Genomic DNA, 22,249 nt, shown 5'->3' on the forward strand with positions numbered 1-22,249 from the left:
TATCTACTCACCTTTGTAGTAAAACAAACAAAAATCAGCAAGCACAAACCATCGTCTCTTCCACAATCTCATTCCAGAGCTATCCTGAAATGCAAGAAATGTGGCACACTTTTCATTTAGGGAAAGTTAACAGATACAGTGTTGATTCAATGAGTAGTTTACCAGAAGTTAACCTAAATATGATTGCTAAGTGCAAAACAAATGGTTTCTATCTTAGCAAAATACTGAGAAGGATAAGAGGCAAAACATCCAGCTATAAAATAATGAGGGCAGAATAGTCAAACTGCTAATTTTCATTAAGTAATTAAACCCTCATCACCTAACAGCATTCAGATTAACCTTGTACATAACCAATGCTTATTTTATCTACTCAGATTTGTCTGCAATAAGGAAACCAAGTGTGTTTCTGGATGGCACAAATTCCAACAAAGACTGCCTGCAGACCAAATGAAGATCACTACACAGCTGTGAAGTATGACCTCACATTTCAGGCAATGATATCCTATAATTCAATCACCATATGTTACCCATGCCTAAAATGCAATTTAATCAAATATTCCTTAGGAAATAAAACGGGATGCATAACATGCAAATTTTAATGAAGTATAATATAACATGCCTGTGGAGATATATATAGCTATAGATATATATAACCTTGTCAGAATGAGTATTATTTGCATTGAAATTAATTTCTGAAGCTTTTAAAATTGCCAGACTATAACCTAGGCAAGTACAAATTCTTCAGCTTGGGTACACTTCGATGGGACCAGCAGGATAAAAAGCACCTTCAGATTTTAAGGGTTTACAAGCAAAGGTTAGGGGACAGAAGGAAACAGGATATACAACACTGCCCTAGCTATTTCCCTCCTCCTTTCTGCAATCAAATTAAGTATGGAAGGATTTTCTTCCCTTCCCATTTTCATGCCACAAGGCTGGCAACACATACTGTGTCTGAGTTCTGATTCTGTCCTGAGAACTAATGGACTTGGGTAGTAGATGTCAACAGAGCTGAGAGTGGAGCACAGCAGAATTACATCTCTCCCCCCAGGAGGAAGCAGGCAGCTGTCAGCTATTTCACTTTCATGTAAAACCATAATTGTAAGCCTCAGATTTCAGCCTTCTCCTGCCCACCCCTAAATCTAGCTGCTGGATCTCTGGTGATAATCCGGCAGACACGGGCTGCCAAATGAGTAGCAAGGGAATTATTCTCATATAACAAACAGCTTTATTTACTTATTGCACTCAAAGATGTGTTTCTGTCAGCTTAAGAGTTCAAGACACAGCAGCTGTAGAATTCTGTTCATTGAATGAAACTCTATAATCCAGTCTTTGCTGGCTACATGGCCCCATTTCCCATCATTCTCTCCATCCTGCTTCTGGAGAACAAAAAGGCATGGGGACTGGAATTAAGCCTTTGATCAGGGTAGAAGGGCATAACCAAGCAGATAGAAATAAGGCCTTCACAGCCAGCCTCAGGCTGACTGTGTTCTGAGGGAGTCAAAGATCAGCCTGACAAGATAAACCAGGGAAAATAACCACCCTTAGCTGACAAAGTTACAGCCTCAACACTGAGCTGTGATGGTGATGTCCATTTATCAGTTTCCTCATCTGAATCAAACCCATTTGTAAACCTTGGTTTTCAGGCTTGCTGAGCACAAACTCCTCATTATGGAAGTCTGTGGAAGCACCCAGCACTGCCCTGTGCCACCAACACTGGAGCTTCTGCTTTCTCAGTTCCTTGGAAGCACTGGCTCTTCCTTGATGCTTGCATTGAAGAATATGAGCAGGAACAGGTGATCACATGCATACCTGTTTGTGCAGCCAGCCTCTCACTATCACAGGAACATTGGGATTCCTCCTGATGGCTTGGTCCCTCTTTCCAAAGCTGTGAACTTTGTTTCCAGTCTTCACAACCTGCAAAGCATAATGGAGCAGAGGTTTCTAAACCATACTGAGACTCATTTCATATTACAAATACTCTCACTGCAATAACTTATACTTCATTACACAGCAACAAAGTATTCATGGCATTTTCAAGGGCAAGTAAACAGGCAAGGATATTTACAACAGAGCAAAGTCAATCTTCCACCTTCACCAGGATGGTGTGCCAGCTCCTGCTGAAGAGCAGCAGCACTGGTGTGTCAATAGGAAGGCAGAACTGCGGAAATTTTAGTGTGCCTGGGAAGAATTATTTTGTGGAAAATATTGCAAAGTCTCTTACAAATACAGGACTCTGGGCAGATCAATCTTGCTCTTTGTTTGGCTTTTTGGAGGGGGTTTGATGGGTTTTTTTGGTGTGGATTTTAATTTCTCCTTCCTGTTTAAATTCACGCAACATCAATAGCTTAATAAAATGCTTGGACTCTGGCCCTGCAAACAAAAGGAGAAGACAGTGAGGCTACCAGGGAAGAGACCTCCAGGGCAGCCAGTGGGAATCACAAGGACCAGGTAATGATCTGTGTCTTACTGAAACCTCAGTTCTGACACACATGGACAAAACTATTTCAAAAACAAACAAGCAAGGCCCATCCATGTGTGAAAAAGCACCAGTCATTCAGTGAGTGATTTGCCTGTTCTTTTCCAGCCCAGTTTGCTCCTCCAAGTGCCTCAGGACAGACTACTCTTACAGTTGCTGCCAACTTCTCCAAGAAAAGAGCTGTCCAAATTCTTTCCCATGGTGTCTCTCTTTTTAATCTCTGAACTTGTCAGGGTACAGATGCTCTGCAGGCTGCAGGCAAACAGCAGCTCTGGAAACAAGTATATTCATCACACACTAAGGATAACATCAGAAAAATATCTCAGTGTACTGCTCCTGCCAGTCAGGCAACATCTGGACTAGAAGACAGCACATAATGTAAATAATTCTAGCAAAATATTATAACTTTAAATGGATTCTGTTGATTGATTGATGAAGGCCAGACTTTACCAACCTGCACTGAATTTCCTGTCTTAATGAAGGGTTAAGATAATAGCTAAAACCAGTATGGACAAATGCACTTCATTTTTGGGTGCTACAGCATATGAAGCAGCAAGGCAGATCTAACAGGAGTGAGGAGCAGGATCTCCCCTGCAGTGCCACCTCTCCAAGCAGCTCAGTGAGAGCCTGCACAAGACCCAGCAGCACCCAGGGTGGTCACCTGAGCAAAAAGCCCATACCTGTCCACCTGCCCAGGGCTGTTGGCACAAACCCAGCAGAGCAGGCTGTAGAACAGGTTTCTGAGGAGGTGCCCCTGCCATCCAGCTGGCAAAAGCCAGTTCATGGCAGAAGTCAGGTCAGGAGGGTATCACCAAGATCCCCCAGGCTGTGTCTCTGCCAGACCTGTGCCAGGGCACTCAGCCAACAGGCTGCAGAGCACTGCCTTGGGGCAAACACAGCCATACAAGGGCTTTTGTGAAGAACAATGAGAAGTCCACAATACAGGTGAGTTTTTTAAAATTGTTGCCAATGTTAAGATGCAACAGCTACATTAAAAGGGTGATGAAAAATAATGAGGCCCAAATTTGTTAAAGCTCTGAAAGTCAACAATCTATTTTTATTTTGTTTTTACTTTATTTATACTTTGCAGCTGAACACAAATCAATTTACAAAATGTACAGAATTTAGTTTTCTCATCTTTCTCTCATGTAGATTTTTGGAAGGGTGAAGGAACTGAGAAGCAGTTGCAGTACAGCTGATCTAGTCTTACAGCAGCATTTAAATTTGATTTTTTTTCTAATCAGATCTTTTAATCAAGCACTTTCTCTGATCTTAATAATTTTAAAATGCAGACCACAATGTAGAAAAATCATCCTTGGACTTGGTCAAAAGACCAAATAATTTCTATGGCACAGGAGCAGGAAAATTTTTCCAAAGGCTGTGTATTATATGTCAATCCAATACCCATAATGGAAACAAAATTATCATTTTATGGTGCTTTATGTAATTAAAATTCTCATATAATCTTCAGTATTGATCATCTCATTCTGCTCTGGAATAAAACAAAGCATAACAGATACTGCAAAGCAAAACAGATACTCAGTCACGCCTTGTTTCCACTGGCTAGACTAAGAAATTGGTTTAAAAGAAAAGATGTATTTTTAAACTATTTCCCTGCACTGCAGTAGACTGTTCCTAACTTGAATTCTTCTGGTATCATTGTCAGGAGTTTAAAAATGCAGGTCAGCACAGCTGTCTGTATCACTGAAGAAACAAAAGTCACTTTTGACTTCAGGACCTTTGTTATGCTGACTTGCTTGTGAGTGACTGCTGAGTTTTTGCAACAAAACTCAAAAACGACAAAAGCCAAAATTTTCAAATCCCTTTCCATCACTGTCTCATCTTCTTTCTTACAGTAGCTTGTAGCTGAGGAAGAAAGTTGCTAACTTGTTATGTAATTTTTTTTTCTTTCTTTTAAACAGGACAAACAAAAAAAGTACAGACTATTTTTTGGAACACGTTTTTTAAATAGTAAACAGGAAGACTGTATTTTGGGCAAAATATGCAAATACATATGCACAATAAAACATGGAACTTTCAACCTAGAAGGAATTTTAAAAAATCAATCCATAAAAAGCCACCTGTTTAAGTCATAAACTTTTTAAGTCAAAAAATCTCAGTGTTTCAGTTAGAAATGAACTTATGAATCCTTCCAGTATCTCCAAGAAAATAAGACAAAATCCTTATTTTTCAGATAGGAAAAACTGAAAGTCTCAAAAAATCTCCAAATTTTGAGCATTCACACACAGGGGCTGTGAACTAGACCAGGTGCTGCACTCCAGCTCCAGACAGTCCCAGAGCTGGCACATGACATTCCTGTCACCAGGGCTTGCTCCAGCTGCTAGACACAATCTTTACTTGGATTCCTCACCAGTTTACCTCAGAGAAATACCAGCAACTACCAGTGTCATCAACAATTCAGTGACTTGGTCATGCAGAACCCATCCAAACATGCTCTCAAAATGTAGACAGTAAATACATTCCCTGCTGTCCTTTCAGTTTTGATCTGGCCAAAGTCCTGTGTGGCCCAGGAACATTTACAAACTTCCATTCACACCACCACACGTTTCAACAGACTGAATTCCAAATGTACCTTTCTGTCAAACTGAAACAGACCCTTATTCCTCCATAACCTGAATTATTAATCAATATAAATGGCTTTTAATAGGGTTAATCATGTAATTGAATTGGCTAGGAACAAGGAGATCTTTGGGACAGAGAATAATTGCAGTTTATCAAAATGCCCCTTTGCTTTTCATTCCCTCCACCCCATACCCCTCAAATGCCAAAGAGCAGGACAGACTGCATTGGTCTGAAGTCTTTAGATTACTTACTCACAGTTCCTGCATCAAAATACTGGCTCCAAATGTGCACAGCTCCATAGGAAAAATGTCTGAACTTGGCCAGGATTCCAACACTATGCATACACCATTCTGTGATGGCATTTGCAAGACCAAATTATAGAAGCATTTATTAAAAAATTGTACAATTAGCCATGACTAAGTAGAGAACATGAACATGTCTCTGGCTTCATGACTGTGCTTCATGTCTGCATCTGGGAACTCACTCTTTGAAAGAATGATTATGGAATTCAGGGAAGAAAACATTTAGAAATAGATGGAAAGACCTTAAAATCTATTCTCAACTTCCTAAAAGTCAACCTCAAAGTGGAGGACACAGGTTATTTTACAGCTTTTTTTCTCACTGCTAGTTCACTTCAAGTAATTTTTGTGTTAGACTGTGAAGGAATTCAACAGATCTTCTCACTCTACAAAGCAAGAGAAGTGATTTCAAGCCTGTTCACACATGCAAGGATGAAACACAGCATATGTAGGAAAGATGCTGGTTCATCTTAATTAAGCACCCAAAGTAGAATGGATCTTATAAAAACAAACTTGGTAGAGAAGCAAAGCACTGGCAAAGCCTCTGTGAGAGCTTTATTCTCAGTCTAAAGCTGCCATGTGCTAAAAAAATCCACACCTGGGAGCCTGCCAGAAGCATGCATGGCCACCCTTACAGTGGACTACAAACACAATAGAGAGAGACCAACACCAGATCAGCCAAAGCCATAGGAGGTGATTGTGGATAGTCTCTAAGCTGTGATGAAAAATGCATTACCCTCCTGTTCAGCAGTGTGCTTCTGACATGCCCACTGAATTAGCCCCCAGGATGTGGGGGTGGCCTGGGAGTGGATCCACTCCCCATTTTTGGTCTCTGCGGGATCAGTGCAAGCAGGTGGCAGAGGGAAGCAGCAGGAGCAGGGGTCAGAGGGTGCACACTTTTGGCAGAAGTGTGATCCTGGCCAAGTTAAAGCCAACTGTGTCACTGGAGAACTCCCCAGCTCAAAGCACCCTATCAGGTCCCCAGTAAGTTTGCTGGTTTAATGAGGGAAAAAAAATGAGCTTTCTGCCTCTAATGCAGGCTTTAAAAAATCAGAGTAAGGAGGATAAATATGGTAAAAACAAATGCCAACACACTTCGGTAAGTTCAACTCTTCAAACATCAAAAATAAATATCTCAACTAACTCAAGCAACCTACTTAAGCTTACTGTTTGCAGTGATAACTTCATCTAGCACTTTAAATAGAAATGAATTCTTGAGATATGATACATTACAATCTTTGTGTAGGTTTAATAACTTATACACTTAGGGTTTTAAAAAATAATTTTTAGCTTCTCATGAAATTGTATCATCTCCTGTACTCAAGCACATCAAAACATTAGTAAAAGATTTTAAATATTCCAACTAAACAAAACATCTTTGCAATCAATTCGGTGAAGTCCTTTCTTAAACTCAGTTCCATAAGAGGCTGCCCACTTTTGCATTTAAAAAAAAACCAACTGAGAAGTTTAAGAACTGCAGTCAAAGTTAAGAAAATTATCTCTGCTAATTCTTTCAATATTGCTCTATTCCTTTTTATCCACCCACTACCATTCTCACTGTTCTGCAATTTACTGTAAGGTCAAAGAAGTATTAAAATAGATGGTGACACTTGAAGTACAGCACTGTATTATATTTTGTTCAATAATGGACACAGGTCCTTTGTCAATGACAAGGAATGGACTTTTCTATTATTAAACATTATGTGTGTGAACTTGGTGCCTGCTCTGCTTGTGCAATGCAGTGAGGGCAGAAAAGGATTTAATTGTTACTAGGAGGAGGAAAGCAGTAAGATGTCATGAAAAAATAAGAACTGCAAATTCCTGGTATCATACACCACTTTTTGCCATATACACTGGAGTACTAAAACACTTGCTGAAATACTAATATTACATATATTTACTTCCATTTGTAAGACTCAACCTTTCTATGTCCCAGTAATCACAATGGAAGAAGGTACCATTCAGTGCTGTCAGGAGGGTGTACAGTGCTTCCAAAGCTGTTACTGCTGCATACAGTGCCGTCCAAAGGTTTGTGTCTGGGTAGAAGGTATTACCTCTTCTCTGAGGTCTTACTAGACTTATAGCCAAATCCACAGCCCTACTGAAATCAGCATAACATTGGATTTAAAATCAGTGAAGTTGTGACCAACAAGCTGAAAAAAATATCTTTTACATTTTACCTTGGAGCCAGGTTTTGTATCAACAGCAGACGTAGTTACTGCAGTGGATGTTTCACTGACCATGCTTGAAGGCCTTTGGTTCATTTGTTGGTTGGACATAGATGAATTCTGTCTAGGAAGCAAACAAAACCAGATAATCTAAAGCACATTGTTTCAAACATTCCGTTTGGCCTTTTTATGTTTAAAATTCACAGTGTGCAAATGAACGACAAGTTAGTCAAATATTTCCTGGGTGTCTGCAAGTCCCTTTGCAGCACTCCTGTCATTTTGATTTCAGGTCTTTCCCAAGCAGAGACATCTGATGATTGGTATTTGTCTATGCATCAGGAGGGAGAAACCTGCCAAACTGTCTGCAAACCCAAGAGAGAATCAGGATCTAACAAGGAGTGCAGGAAGAGAGAAGGTAAGGACTGTGCAGTGAAACCAAACTGCCCAATTTAGAGAATTGGCCAAACCTGTAACAGAGCCAATACTGGGGAGAAAAGGACAGGAATCAGCACTTGGCAATAACAGGCTTTTTATTTAAGATCAAATTGAGTCCTGACTGCTGTTAGATCTTTCACAAAATTAATGCTGTATCTTTGAATCTGCCCAAAATATGATTCATAGCACAGCATGAATTATTAAAATACCTTTTAAGCAAAATGGTGCAATTCAAGGCAGATAGTTGTTAGAAATGTGTAATTTCTGAGTCATCCTAAGGTTCCAGAAATCCTGATAACTAGCTCAGATATCCATTTAAAGCATAAGTGAGGTCAATCCTACCAGCAGAACCTGTTCAACAAGTAAGAATTCAGCACAGCCACCCAGATGAAGAATTGAGAGAATAAATGGAAGGGCAAAATAAAATCTCTGTGAAGAGAAGCTTCAGCAGCCAAACTCGACACCAGCATCGAATGAAATTAAAACCACAGGTGGCATTTTCAAAAATCATTAACAACATAATTTAGCAACTAACAAGTAGCAATAGAGTCACATCAGAAAAGAAAACACAACAAAACAAACAATTAACACCACCTGATTTTCCTTTTCCCAGTCACCAAAGCCATTTATCAGAAAAACCAAAAATGGTATACAAGCTACACCAACCATGGTTGCTGCTACCACTGAAATCCAGATCTGAACACAACAGAGAACAGAAGAATTCTGAGGAGTTAGCACAGTTATCATGAGAACAGAGAACAGTCTGTGATTTTAGTAGCTCAACACAAAGTTTAACAGAGGACAAAGTATTTTCCACCACTGCTCTTCCTCAGCTACAACCTGAACAATTATCTGTTCAAAAGCCTGGATAGGAGGTTTTTCCATGTATTTTCCATTTGTGACCAGGGTTTCAATGAAGCTTGCAAGTAAGTAATACTTACTAACTTAGGTCCCATTTTATTTATATCTTGCAAATCTGACATAAATTCCTTCTTTCTAGATTTTATCTCTAACCTCAGGTCCAAGATATAAGAACAACCTAGAGAAAGCCCCTAAAATTCCTGGCCATCCTTTAAAGCAAGGGAAGTTAATCATGTCAGTTTGAGTCAATTTGCCTCACCTCTTGTGGACCAGAGGTTCAGCATTTAATCACCCTTTAATCCAGTCTCTGCAAAGTGCAGGTTAAGAAACTTCCCATATATGACACTGCCTGACTGAGCTATTCCTGTTGATGAAAATGAAAAATACAATTTAAACTTTGACAAATTGGAATTAATTTTTCTAATAAAAAATTAATGAAGAAAAAATAACCCCAGAGGAATGGTTTTAACTTAAAATTTCTACTCTGATTTAACAGACTTTCTCTATTCCCAAAAATGCTGTTTCACAGCAGGTTAAACATACTGCACTTTAGAACAAAATAGAAGAATTACAGAGCAAATTAAGCTATATGTTTAACAAGACCATCATAAGAAAATCATAATACAATACAGAGTGATAAAAATGTAATTTCTAAGCATTTATTATGTGATCATACTGTGATTGCTCTTCCACTTGCTACTGCAAGTGATTACTGCCAAGAAACCAGGCTTTCCTTTTCTAATAATATCAAATTAATGATGAACCTCAACTTCACAAGAAGAAAAATACTCCCTAAAAAATGTGAGGTAGTTGCCATGGAAGAATTCAAATAGCAAGTAAAAAAACACATTAAGTCCATTGAAAGAGAAAATACATTATTATTCTCCTATAAAAAGTCTTCAGCAGCAAACCTGGTGATGCAAACTTGCCCAACATTTAACAGAAAACACAAAACAATACTGCAAATTCATTTCAGTATTTGTATATAATATTTCCAGGATACAATAGGATTTTTGCATGAAATCAGAACATAAATTCAGGTATTCAAGTCTTTTAACAGCTAATGAAGATTCTCAGTGTTTTTAAAAGCAAATAAAACCAGGCAGAATATACAGAATTACCTGAAACATGTTAAGGGAATTAACATTGTCCTAATAATATTTACAGATTCCACTTCAAAAATAAGTGAGTACAGCACTGACTCTGTGCATTCAGAACCATTAGTTCAAAGTTCCTATTACCAAAGATGTTTGATAATACCTGTTTTCCAAGATACCCCACTCTGTCTTGGTAGTGATGCTGTTTTACTGTTTTCAGGCTAGTTTTTTACTGCCTCCCACAAGTGTGTGACTACACACACAGAATTGCAGTGTGTCCACTTGGAGCTCCAATACTCTGTCAATATTTTTAAGTACTTGAAAATAACACTCTATATAATATCTCCTGTCAAGCAACTCCCTGCTCTACTTAAACATTGCTAGTATGTCTCCAGAAACCATATTTACCAGCTGAAAAAATTACCTAGCCAACATCTGGGTTATTAGAAAACCCTGACACTGAAGAAGAACAATAAAAACCAATGACTGCAGCAGTAGCCCATATTGAAAATGCAATACTCACGAGAGACCATATAGATCAGTCGACTTGGAAGATCCACATCCATACTGGCAACTTAAAAAGTTTATTTGTTGGCATCAGACATGATGCAGTAACATTGTGTCAGTGCAGTTTAATTACTAATAAATTTCCTAATCAGGTAGATTTTAAAAAAAACCAAAATACAACAACCCTCCTAGTGTTCCTATACATGTAAACAAGGCAGATATTTATTTTAGGGTTGTTTGGGTCTCCTCTTTCCTCTCCACCTGATATTTTTGCTGCTATAGTAACCAAATGCAGTAGATGAAATAAGATGGCTCTCTCCCCAGAGGTGATCCACAGGTTTTATCAGGCACACAAAAACAGGCAAGAAAGAGGACAGCACTCACTGGATTAAGCACATCATATTTTTTCCCACCATATGTCTACATTTATGTTCTTGTATTTTTTAAAGTACTATCTCCTCATTTGCAAACACACTGCCATGCCAAATATTATAGAGCTCCTCACACACAACTGTGTGTTAGGAGCAGTATAATATTAAACTAATAATAGCTGTATAATATTAAACTAATGTTTAACATTAGTTACATGGCTGCATGGGCCTGATTCTTCCTTTCTGTCCACAATTACTTAAAGAACTGTTATTTAACAAAGATCTGAGAGGAGAAATCTAAACATGATATACAGCTATCCTCAGTAATTCTATCACAGACTGTTTTCAGAGAAATGCACGTGTAACAATGTAGTTAACTAAGACCAAACACCTGTCTAGCAGACTTATCATTAATTCTCACTTCTCCACCAGTTGTTTAAGAAAGGTCCCTTTGTGGATTAAGGGTTCATTAAAAAATGAAAGCAAAGCACAAAGATCAAGAGGCAGTTGTGAAATGGAGGGGCTTCCCATACAGCAAGACACTCAGATTATTTCAATGTGATCCTAAAAACTGTGAGGTGAGCAAGTCAAAAGAAAATAAAAATTATTCTAGACAAACTGAAATGCTGACAGAAACAGACAGAAAAATAAACTTAAAATACAAAAAAACATGATGCCAAACTGAATTCAGTGCCAACAACAGAAAAGTAATTCAAAGGAGGAAGAAATGAAACACACCTCTGCAGCTTTTATCACTCAAAACAACATCGCCAAGGCAAGGTTTTTTTTAAATATCAGCTCAATGAGTAACAGCAGCCAAAGAACATTAAGAATTATTAGTAAAGGAATAGAGAAGTAAAAGTACAATTAAATTATTATAACAAACAATGAGCTCATAGGCTGAATCTTGCAGTCACCTATGACCAACCATTGCATGAGAAAAAAAGAAACCTAAAAGTGACATGCAGAAAAGCTGCTCTCAAGCAGAGCTAGTGAAGGATACAGAACACACACCCCACACACCAAGTGAGCAAAGCTGCTAAGCTTGGAAAAAGAGTACAAGGTAGGGATTTGATATTAGTACCAGCTAAGAATGTCTCAGGAAATAAGGAATTACTAATTCACTATTTAAAAGAAAAAAAAAATCTAAATTAGAACACCTTTAGGAAGAAGGAATAGTGTAAGGATCAAAAGATAATGTAATTCAAAAGTCACAGGTTCCAGCCACAATGGGGTTGAGAAAACCAGATTTCAGCTTGAAAAGCAAAATTGATGTGATCTTGTTAAAACACCTTGGGGAAAGACTAGTGAAATACAGTCCCAGCCTTCTACTGAAAGTGTCCAGTTCTCATCTGATCAAGTGAATCAAGGGCATTTGGTTCACAACTGAGTCATACTCAAGCTAGGATTACATCACTCATCAGGGTCATTTTCCCAATCTTGTTTCCAAATCCTCTCGCCAGAACACTGCCTCCAGGATGAGGAATGGCCAGAGCAGTCCCCCCATTCATCATTCCTACACAACTGTAAACTACTTTTCTGATGTAAAATGTGTCCTTTTAAATAGATCTGTCTGTTGCAGCCTGAACAAGTTTGTGCTCCCTTTTCCCACTAGCTCCTAGTCAACACCTGCTGACAAGCCCTTGGCCCTAATCTTAAATTAAAATCAACCAGTCAGCAATAAATCACATCACAACAGCACTAAAGAACAAATCTCCTTTTATGAAACCCCTAGGAGTGCTACTGCTCCAGCTACAGGAAAAAGTGGTCTTGGTCAAAGGATGCCAGGATGGAAGGGTTCCACAGACCATGCCAATCCAGAGACTGCCTCTCTGACCCGAGTCCTGCTGCTGGAAATCCTTTCATCACAGGACAGGGATCTGCAACACTGATTCCCAACTGACACACCACCACCACCCCTGATTCCAAGGAATCCCTGATGCCTGAGGGAAAAGGACTGGAAACACAGCACAGCTCCACCACCATTCCCAGGCCTAAGGACAGGGAGGTGCTAAGGGCTCCTCTGATTTCACCAGACACTCCACAGATGCCAGCATCATCACCTGGCAGGAACTCAGGTGAAGAGTTCAGGTCTTCACAGGACCATGGTGAAGGGCCTCTGTGTAATCCCCAGTGCTGCACAGAAGTGGCACAAAACTAAGGAAACCAGAGCATCCCACACATTCCAAAAAGTCATTTTTAAAGCAATTTTAACTGACAGATTAAACACATCTGATTTTAAAAACACTGTATGTTCTTCAGGCCAATAACAAAGCTTAGAGAAACATTCTTGCAAATACTGTTTTCTGGGCAGTGACTAGAAACATTTACTGTTCTCTCTGTCCCTCCAGCCATTCCCTCTTCTTTTAGAATTAAAACCACCTCTCCCCACTAATTCTACTACAGTGTGAGATTTTTCCTGGTTTTGACAGCCTCTCAGTGCAAGTAACTGAAGCCTGCATGTTCATCAGACTCCCCTCCAATAAGCACTTCCACTTCTCCTCCAATAAAGTTTCTAACATACATTAAAGATTACTAAATCTATGTGCCACCAGCAAGTAATTCTTCCAATTCTGTTCTTAATAATTTATCAGCTGCCATGACTACAAAATGAAGAACAGCCTAGGCAAGTGTGACTAATCCAGGCAGGCACTCCAAGAGGTTATCCAGACACCTATTTTCCAGTACATGTTTAAATTCATATTAAATTTGACTGAACCTTTACAACAGATAAATTCAAAACCAATTAATGGATGGAAGCTGGAACACAGGCTCAGGGGCTGCTGTCCCCACTCTCTCTGTGAGACTTGCTGATCTGCAGCATAGCTGTTCTGCTGACCAGGACAGTGAGGTGGAGCAGCTTGTTTCATACCTGTCAATGGGCAGGTGCATGCCTGGGGACAGCTGGGGTGACCTCCAGCTCAGCAGCCATCCCACAGCCCTCATACCCAATCACAGTCCTCTCCTACAATGTTACATTTCATTTTAGCTCTCATCAGGGATCTTGACACAGGATTTGGCCTTGGCTTGGCTTTGCCTTGGGGGAGAACAACTCTTTAGCCTGTGGTTTTTTAGGGGTTTTGCTGCTATTGTTGGTTTTGGTTGGTTGGTTTGGCTTTTAAACTATTTGAGAAGTTCTCCTCAGGGCTGCAGCAGAACCTCTGAGCTCTACAGCCATGCTCCACTCCCCCAAGTGACAGGAGGAGACATGGAAAAGGCTCAGTCTCCTGGGAGTGTGGAACAGCCTTCCTCTAGGCCCTGTAACTGCTTTTGACACCAGTCCTACCAAAATGTGGAGCAAATTCAATGTCACAGAATTTGAAATGTAAAGAGCTCAGAACTGTGCAGGCAGCCACACACCCCTCACGTCCAGGCCATCCCAGCAGGATGCCCAGGCTCTGTGACAGAGAAAAAACCTGTCTGGTGGTGTGCCATTCTTCTTGCCCTTTGGTTTTAGAAGGGATGTAGAGTTTTGTCCCAGACTCTGTTTTCTGTCTAGGGGAGATACCACTAGAGAAGGATGGCAGGAGCAGTCCAGCAGGCAGCCAGGATGATGAGGAGGAGCTGAAGCCTACAGAGAAATGGTGCATGATCCAACCCAGCACCACCCCAAAGGGCACCAAACCCACCAGACTGAACACATGCATTTCTTACTTTTGCTTGGTTCTTTTTTGATCAGACTATCAAGATAAAATATGCTAGACACAAATATATTCTCCACCATTTCTTTAGAACAAAGAAAAACAGGGGATGAATGTAGAACATCTTAAACATTAGAAAACCAAGGAAATACAATTGAAACTAGCAGTATTATGTGTATTTCAATTTCAGTACTAACCTTCCAACATGCACTTTACATTTATGTTCTGTTTACCTGATATTTATATAAGACTATAGCATAATTGTTTAAGTATGTTTTGTAATATTTTTTTGTCTATTTTTAGTTTTGTCTGGGGTCTTTTGGAGATTTGATAAAGAAACTATCACACTGATAGTTTTTGATTCCAAGCTAGGACTTCAAAGTAGTCACTATCACAATGAGAAGCAAAATTTTAAGCACAAACCTCAATTAAATTTTTCGACAATAATGGAAGAACTGTCAGTAAGTTAAGGTACTAATCTGCTGTAGGTAAATGTGTTACTGTTTTAGATCTCTTGACATGGGTATAAAACTACTTACTCTTCTCGCAAAATAAATTCAATATTTTCTGGAGAAACCTGTCCTGTCACAGGATGTCTAAATGACGTGGTCTGCTGATTATGGCTGAAAGGAAAAAAAAAAAGAAAAAAGGAAAAAGAAAATTAATATTGCTATACTCAGTAAAATATGATCTCTAAAAGGCAAAACTTTTTATATTGATGTTTTGCTGCTCTAGTCCAGAAATTAAACATATTTCTGAGGTGCTTTTCAAGTCTGAAATGTTTTCAGCTCCTTCCTATGTTCTTGTCGACTTTGCCAATGGCACACTGTGCCATTTAATTATTAAGCAGGTTAATGTTTTAAAAGTAAACTAGTTGCAATCCTCAGTTAGTGAGACACACTTGAATTTATGATTATTTACACCTGATTATTTAGATATAGCATAGAAATTACACAACATCCATTTCTGAAATTTTTTCCATAAATTTCACAGAATAGAACCAGTAATTTAAAATGCAACATTTTACACAATTTTTATTATTTAATGAGGTCAGACAGAAATTATGTGGAAGCCATTTCTTGCATGTTTCTTTTTCCTCTAATGTGGCATTTCTCCAATTATTTCTCATCACATTTCATGCAGAGCTGTAACATACAACCTTAGCTGTGGGGCTGCACAGTCTACATAAAGCAACATTATTTAGTATTTCATCAGAACTGAATTAAAATCAGGGGTTTCTATAAACTTTCCCTCAGAGTCCTATCTAGACATTTTGCTATCCTCTGTGAAACATTTCATTTCATTAAAGAGAAGTATCTTAGCTATCTGTGAACCAAGAGCTCATTCAAGACTCTAAATTTTTCTGAGTTTTGTTAAGAATTTTCAGGTAAACAACATCCAAAACCAGCACTCACATCAAATATAATAAAACAGTAACACAGTCTGAGTGAATTCAGAAAGTAAAAATAACAAGGCCATTCAAAGAATTGTACCTCAACAAGGCAAAAATGAAAACTTGATGTGTTTTCTTGTTTAAAGAGTTGGAGTTTTTCCTCTTGTAAAGCCTCTGTGTGGTTTCAAGCATTACAGATTTGACCTTGTTGTCCAGCATTCCAGGATGCCCCCCCAGCACAGAATAAGGCATAAAGAAATACTTGGAGGTTTCAGAGCAATGAGTTCCTAAGAGATAACACTCTGCTGACTAAAGGACAGCTAACAATCCAACAGCTCACACAGCCAAAACATGCCAATGTAAATAGCTCAGGACATGTCTTGATTTAAAAAACAAACCAAAACCAAGCAAACCAAAACCAACCAACCCCTAACAACAACAAAAACCCCACCAAGTGCTCATTTCAAGTCCCACCAGGGCCATAAACACAGAGGATGTTTGGTGGGTTATAAACTTGTCACCCTTTTCCAACACACCTTGCCACTAGGTTGGGTTCCTTACACCTGAGCAAGTCAGATATAAGGCACCCATATCATGAACATTTCCAATGGTAAGCTGAAAGCTCTAACAAGTTATACAACACCAGAAAGCCTTTTTCCAGCCTCACCTATTATAAAATCCTCACCCTGGAGCCATTGGAAACTGTGAACAAGATATGGGCTATCAATTACTGCACTGCACCAGGGATGGCCCTTGCTCCCTACACTGCTGAGATCTAACCTGTCCTTCAGCTGTGGGTTAATAAAGTTTAATAAAGTTTCTAACTCTTCAGTTTTTCCATGAAATCAGAGATCCAGAGAAAACATCTTCAGTTAGCACACAATAACACCTACAAAGCAACCAGGACCTATTTCCTCACAAAACCACTGAGGAGTATTGTTTCCTTAAAAAGCATTTCTATGTGAGATTCAATTTTGTGTCTACATCCAAAGAGTGGGATAGGAACTTGAGATGTTTTCAAAGAAAATCATGAATAAATAAACTATAACCCTAACAACTGACCTCCATGTTTGTCACACTGTCCATTTTTAAGTTGAAAGCCTTTCCTTTCAAAGCAGGCCTGAAGCAGTCTGCTTAACCTTAGATGCTTAGGTTAGGACTGCTATCAAAAAAAAAGTGCAGATACCCTGTTAGCTTAAAAAAAATGAAAGGACCTTGCCAGCTATATTCTCCAGGGGCAGAGGAACTGCCAACAAGCTCTCATCTGCAGGCTGTCAGTCATTAATAACTCACTCTCCAATTAAGACTAAGAAAAAGAACTGTATTCCAGAAGTGCTCTGGGGTTATTCAGGAAGGGAAGTTTCCCATTATACCATACCAGCATGTACACAAATGCTTTATTCTATCTCAGGAAATAAATTCACCAGAAGAGGAATTAATCCTCTTAGTAGCAAATAAAGAGCAAGTACATTACTAACAAGACTAAACACTGCTTACTAATAATAAAGATTTCAGCTGGAAAGTAAACACTTGTTTCAATATCTGAGCAATGCATTTTAGGACAAGTTTTGCATGTCAAGCAAACACTACGAGCAGAGAAACAGAAGGATGGCTCTGTTGCTGCCCAAAATGCAGATGGTAATTTCACAGACAAGGAGAGGGCACATAAACCCAAAACTTCTGCAGCTTCAATAGCAGGACTTCACTGGGAAGAAAGAAATGAAATCCCTGCCACTAACAATTAGTTTTGCAGAGCACAGTGGTTTATTTGAATTTGAAAAGTGAGAGTTTAAGTGTTTTGCCTCACAGGACTCATTAAGACTAAGTGATACCATTCAAAACAACCTATACAACAGATGGCTAATGCCTTGCCACCAGGAATTAGATAGCAGGCAGATTTCCCTTCACAATGAGAGCAGTCAAACATTGGAAGAGGTTGCCTAGCAAGGCTGTGGAATCTCCTTCCTTGGAAACATCCAAAATGTGGTGGCCAGATAAGGCTCCAAGCCAAATACCAAACTTCCTAAGTTGGGTCCAACTTTGAAGCTGGCCTGGCTGGATGTGATGGGGTCCAGAGCTTCCTTCCAACATAAATTATTCTGTTCTGTCATTCTCTGCTGCTCCCTCTATCCTTTCTCTGCAAATGCAATTTAATTCTTATAATAAAGCTTCTTTGAAGCTTTCTCAGTATTTAAAGGGATTTATTCCAAGACTATTAGCAGTAGCTTGTTTTTATCAGGATGAGAGAAATTGAACAGCTAGATTTTTAACGGCAATTTTTTGTTGTTGTTTTCATGTCTTTTAAACATTTGCTTAACAGTGACATCTGTTTACAAAACACTGATGACAGTAACATCACCAGTCAGAGTGCTCTAAACTTGCTGCAGTGCAAGTTTTCCTTCCTTTCCAAGAACAGACCAAGAAAAGACCTGGCACAGTTGTTCTCTGGACACATCAGCTACCTAAGAAGTGGTTAATCACCTCTATTTCCTCCAAATGGCAACTACTGAATGTGTTCCTATTGTCCAGAAATCCACCACATACAACAGGCACAATCAATGTGCCTTAATAAAAGGACATGGTAAACTGTTCTACTCTCCATGCCCCTTTTATTCCTTTTTTTTTTTTTTAATTAAAGAAAGATGTAATAGCTTCAACAAAACTGGAAAAGGCTTACAATGCTTCACCATGTGAATTCTGAATGCCTCAGACCTTGCATTAGTACAACACCACACACTTGCAATGCCAAGCTAAGTTTTCTAGCAACAATACAAATTTTCTGTGTGATTAATCATGCATTTTTTCCTAGCAAACATCTTTTAATTTTATTCTGATTTTGTACAGATACTGGTAATCAGGGTCGTGAAAGCAAAACAAGTATAAAAACATGAAAAATCCACAAAAAAATACATTGATTACTATCTACCACTACCAGCTCTATTAAATTACACTACAGACTGGTGGAAATTCTTCTCAATTTCAAAGTTAGAGAACACCAATTTTCAAGGACAGTAATACTTAAGACTCAGACTCTTCATAAAAGAACCACAGTTCAAAACCCATTTCTTTGTAATGAGATACCTCACCACAAATTCCATGATTTCACAGCATGTATACACAACTTTTACCTAAGACCTGAGTCACCCACTGTCTTCAGACAGAGGCAAACCAGGCTCCAACCCTAGAGTACAATGGAGCCAGGCAGGCACTTTTGCTTGTATGGATCCCTTTGCAGAACTCATAATTAATATGACTTCAATTAATTTTGTGTTTGAGTCAAAGCCAAGTCCTAATTATTAATTTTTGGACATGACTGATGCTGATGACCTTTCATTTGAAGTCAAGCAAGCGTATAGATTGTCTCTGGAGTAATTTAAATGCACAGGCAGCTGAAACTTGAAATGTGTGAATCAACTATTGATGAAGTCTACATCACATTAACAGCAAATTTATAAGTGGTGAGAAAAATTCCCATTGTCATTGGACAGATGCCCTGTAAATTATCAAAAGACATTTCTACAGCACTCATCTTCCAGGCAGGCTGACTCCTTTACACTTACCTATAAGGCTAGATAAGCATAAACACCTTCATGTTGAATACCCCAAATGGTGATGACAGTCCCATGTGGGCACCCACCCACACTTCCATGGGTGATTTTGGTGTGGGTGCAGCTGACAGAAGAACTCATGCTGTGAAGAACTGTTCAGCCAGTGAGCTGTTACTCCAAACAGGAGGAATTCTATCTAATCAGGCAAACAGCCAGGAATACTTTGCTTTATTTCATAACATGTTTCTGAAATACATCAATGGCTTCAAAATAGTTTCAGCCTTCTGAGAATTTTTTTGGATATTAGCTTTAAGAATTGGTTAGGACAAGTACTAACAAATAGTCCAAGAAAAACAGTGCCCTTAAAGTTCTGCAAGCTGGAAGAAAAATGCAGTGTAATACAAATGTAAGTTGGAAGGATCAGAATTCTATCACTCAAGCAAAAGCACCTACTACAAGCTGCACGTACACAAAACTCCATCTTTCAAACACTGAACTCTGATCCACTACTTTAAAACAGTAGTGTCTCATCAGAGCAGCAGTAAAATCCTTGCCCCACTGTAATCAGTGTCCAGGAGACTTTCATAAGGCCAAAATTTCACCACCCCACCACTGAGTTTAATTGGTATCTTAACCTAGAAACTGCTGCATAAGAAAAATCAATTCTCTCAACTCTTACATCCTACTCAGATGAGAATTCATAAGTGTTGAGCTGTTCAGTCCAAACACAATTCTGTAACTATCTTGAGCAGCTGTGTCTGTGACTAGCAGCAGTCAGCACAAGAGTCTGGGCTTGCAAAGACAGATGAAAGGGGACAAGATGGCCTGGCATCAGATTTTATTATATTTTCACTTCTGGTGGAAGCTTGCAGATGATAAGAGTTTGAAACTAACAGTAAACTGAAAGTCATGCTCTCACCTAGGGTCATCCTTCTACCCAGCTCACTGATGAGGAAGTTAAATGGGAACTGCTTGTTTCCTTGGAAATGAAAAAATTCTTTTTTCCTGTCTTAATGAGGTACCAAAGATAATTTATACTATCCAGTAGTAGTATCAGCAGGAAAGGTTTTGTTAATGAACATGCTTTTAAAAACAGAACTAATACACCAAGAGTAAGCTAATATGGAAAGTGCCACAGAATCACTACAAGTATTTTCAGTCATTAAAAGCACAGATAAGAGGATGAATACACTATCATCACAGGATCAACACAGATTTCCATGACTAATACAGGCTGAAGTCATCTGCTGATTCACAAATCCTTTTTGATGCATATCATGAGAAACCATCAGGATTTTATTAGCTCACAAAAACAAAATGCATTCAGGGAACTTGAAATTAAAGGGGAAAAGCATGTTAGTCTTACAGAAAAGGAAATCTTGACAAAAGAAATCTTTAGAAAAGAGGAATTTGAATCTATTTCATTACTTTTGCAGTTTTAGAAGAACTGTAGTCCCTGCCTTCAAAATCAAAAATTAAATTAAAAATCTCTCTGATAACACAGATACACAAACTAAACTATTAATTCATTCTCTAATACAAAAGAAATTAGTGATATCCTTAAGAAATATGATTTTAAAACCCTGGGTAAAAGCAGCCTACTCTTATATTCCAGTATCAACCACAATGTCAAGAGTTCAAGTGATGAAGCTGCCCAACAAGCAGTGCCCACAAAGATAGCATTTCAGAAAAAGTATTTAAGGGAAGCTTTACACAAACACATCACAGATCTCAGCTTTTAATCCGTAACAAAACTACTTAAAACAAGACAGGTGTTCACATGCATAGCATCTAAATTTACCAAAGGAGACTGAAAACCCTCTCTAGTGCTATTTGAACCTATTCAACTTTGATGCAAAGACATCATACATATGATAACAGACAACAAAATCCACTTTGTTCTAAATACCAAAGCAAGTACAAGTTTTCCAACATTCAGTCTTCATCTTGGGTAGCAAACCATACAGTGTAGAAAGTTGAAACAATTTAACACAACAGCTGTAAGAACTGAATAAAACAGATTTTGAAAACTTGTTCTGCTGCCACAAAAGGTATATAACCTCAAAACATTTTATCTTCACTGATGTTTTAATGCCAAAGATAGATTTTTACCTAAAAGAAATGCACTTCTGATTTATTATTTATTGAATTTAATCCATAATACCAAGTAAGTGATTATCAGAGGACAATATTGCAAGCTGAGACTTTGCTGTGTGTGCCCTCAGACAGTGTGGAAACACACTGCCCTTTTCACCTCTCCATGAAATGGAAATGCTTTATCTACCACCTATAGCATGGGAATGGCATTTTAATCAAATACAGAATCACCAGAGTCCAGGATGGAATGAAGGAATTATAGCTGGTATCCATCACAGCGTCCCAGGGCTACAGTCCAGAACACTGAATCCAATTTTGGACTTCCTCATACAGGAAAGGCACCAACAAACAGAAGTGATTTCAGCAGAGGGGCACTAAAATGGTCCAGAGCAGCTGTGGTGAGGAGAGAGTCAGGGCTGAAGCCTTGCTCAGCTTCAGAGTGCCCTCCAGGACCAACCAACAAGGCTCTTCCCTGTGATACCTCATGGGAGCAGGCATAAAATTAAACAAGAAACCACCAGGCTGCTTGAAGGAGAAGCTTCTTCCCCTCCAGGATGCAACTGTGCACAGCAGGGATGGCAAAGCATTAGAAGAGGCTGCCCAGGGAGGTCGGGCAGTCCCCATCCTTGAAGGTTTTCAACACTGGAGTGGAGCAAGAACTGAGAAACCCGGTCTGAGCTCACCACTGACCACGCTCTGCTCTGCAGAGGGTTGCACAGAAGACCTGAGGCCCCACCCAGTCCAAGCTGCCCAACCATCACAAGGCCAGGTAC

At 39.0% G+C, this 22,249-nt stretch overlaps 1 protein-coding gene across 8 annotated transcripts in view; it reads right to left on the minus strand.

Moving 5' to 3' along the window:
• Positions 1-22,249, minus strand: part of PLEKHA7 (pleckstrin homology domain containing A7) — a 145,622-nt gene that overhangs the window by 46,679 nt on the left and 76,694 nt on the right. For 7 of the 8 annotated variants that reach the window (XM_059848944.1, XM_059848946.1, XM_059848943.1 and 4 more), the window contains 4 exons: positions 14,978-15,061; positions 7,539-7,650; positions 1,810-1,914; positions 12-84 (listed from right to left, as the gene is read on the minus strand). In XM_059848944.1, the coding sequence (XP_059704927.1) occupies positions 12-84; positions 1,810-1,914; positions 7,539-7,650; positions 14,978-15,061 (374 nt within the window). The remainder of the gene's footprint in view (positions 1-11; positions 85-1,809; positions 1,915-7,538; positions 7,651-14,977; positions 15,062-22,249) is intronic. The other variant, XM_059848947.1, reaches the window with a different exon arrangement.

Source organism: Haemorhous mexicanus, chromosome 6, assembly GCF_027477595.1.
Source record: "Haemorhous mexicanus isolate bHaeMex1 chromosome 6, bHaeMex1.pri, whole genome shotgun sequence".
Taxonomy (NCBI): Eukaryota; Metazoa; Chordata; class Aves; order Passeriformes; family Fringillidae; genus Haemorhous; species Haemorhous mexicanus.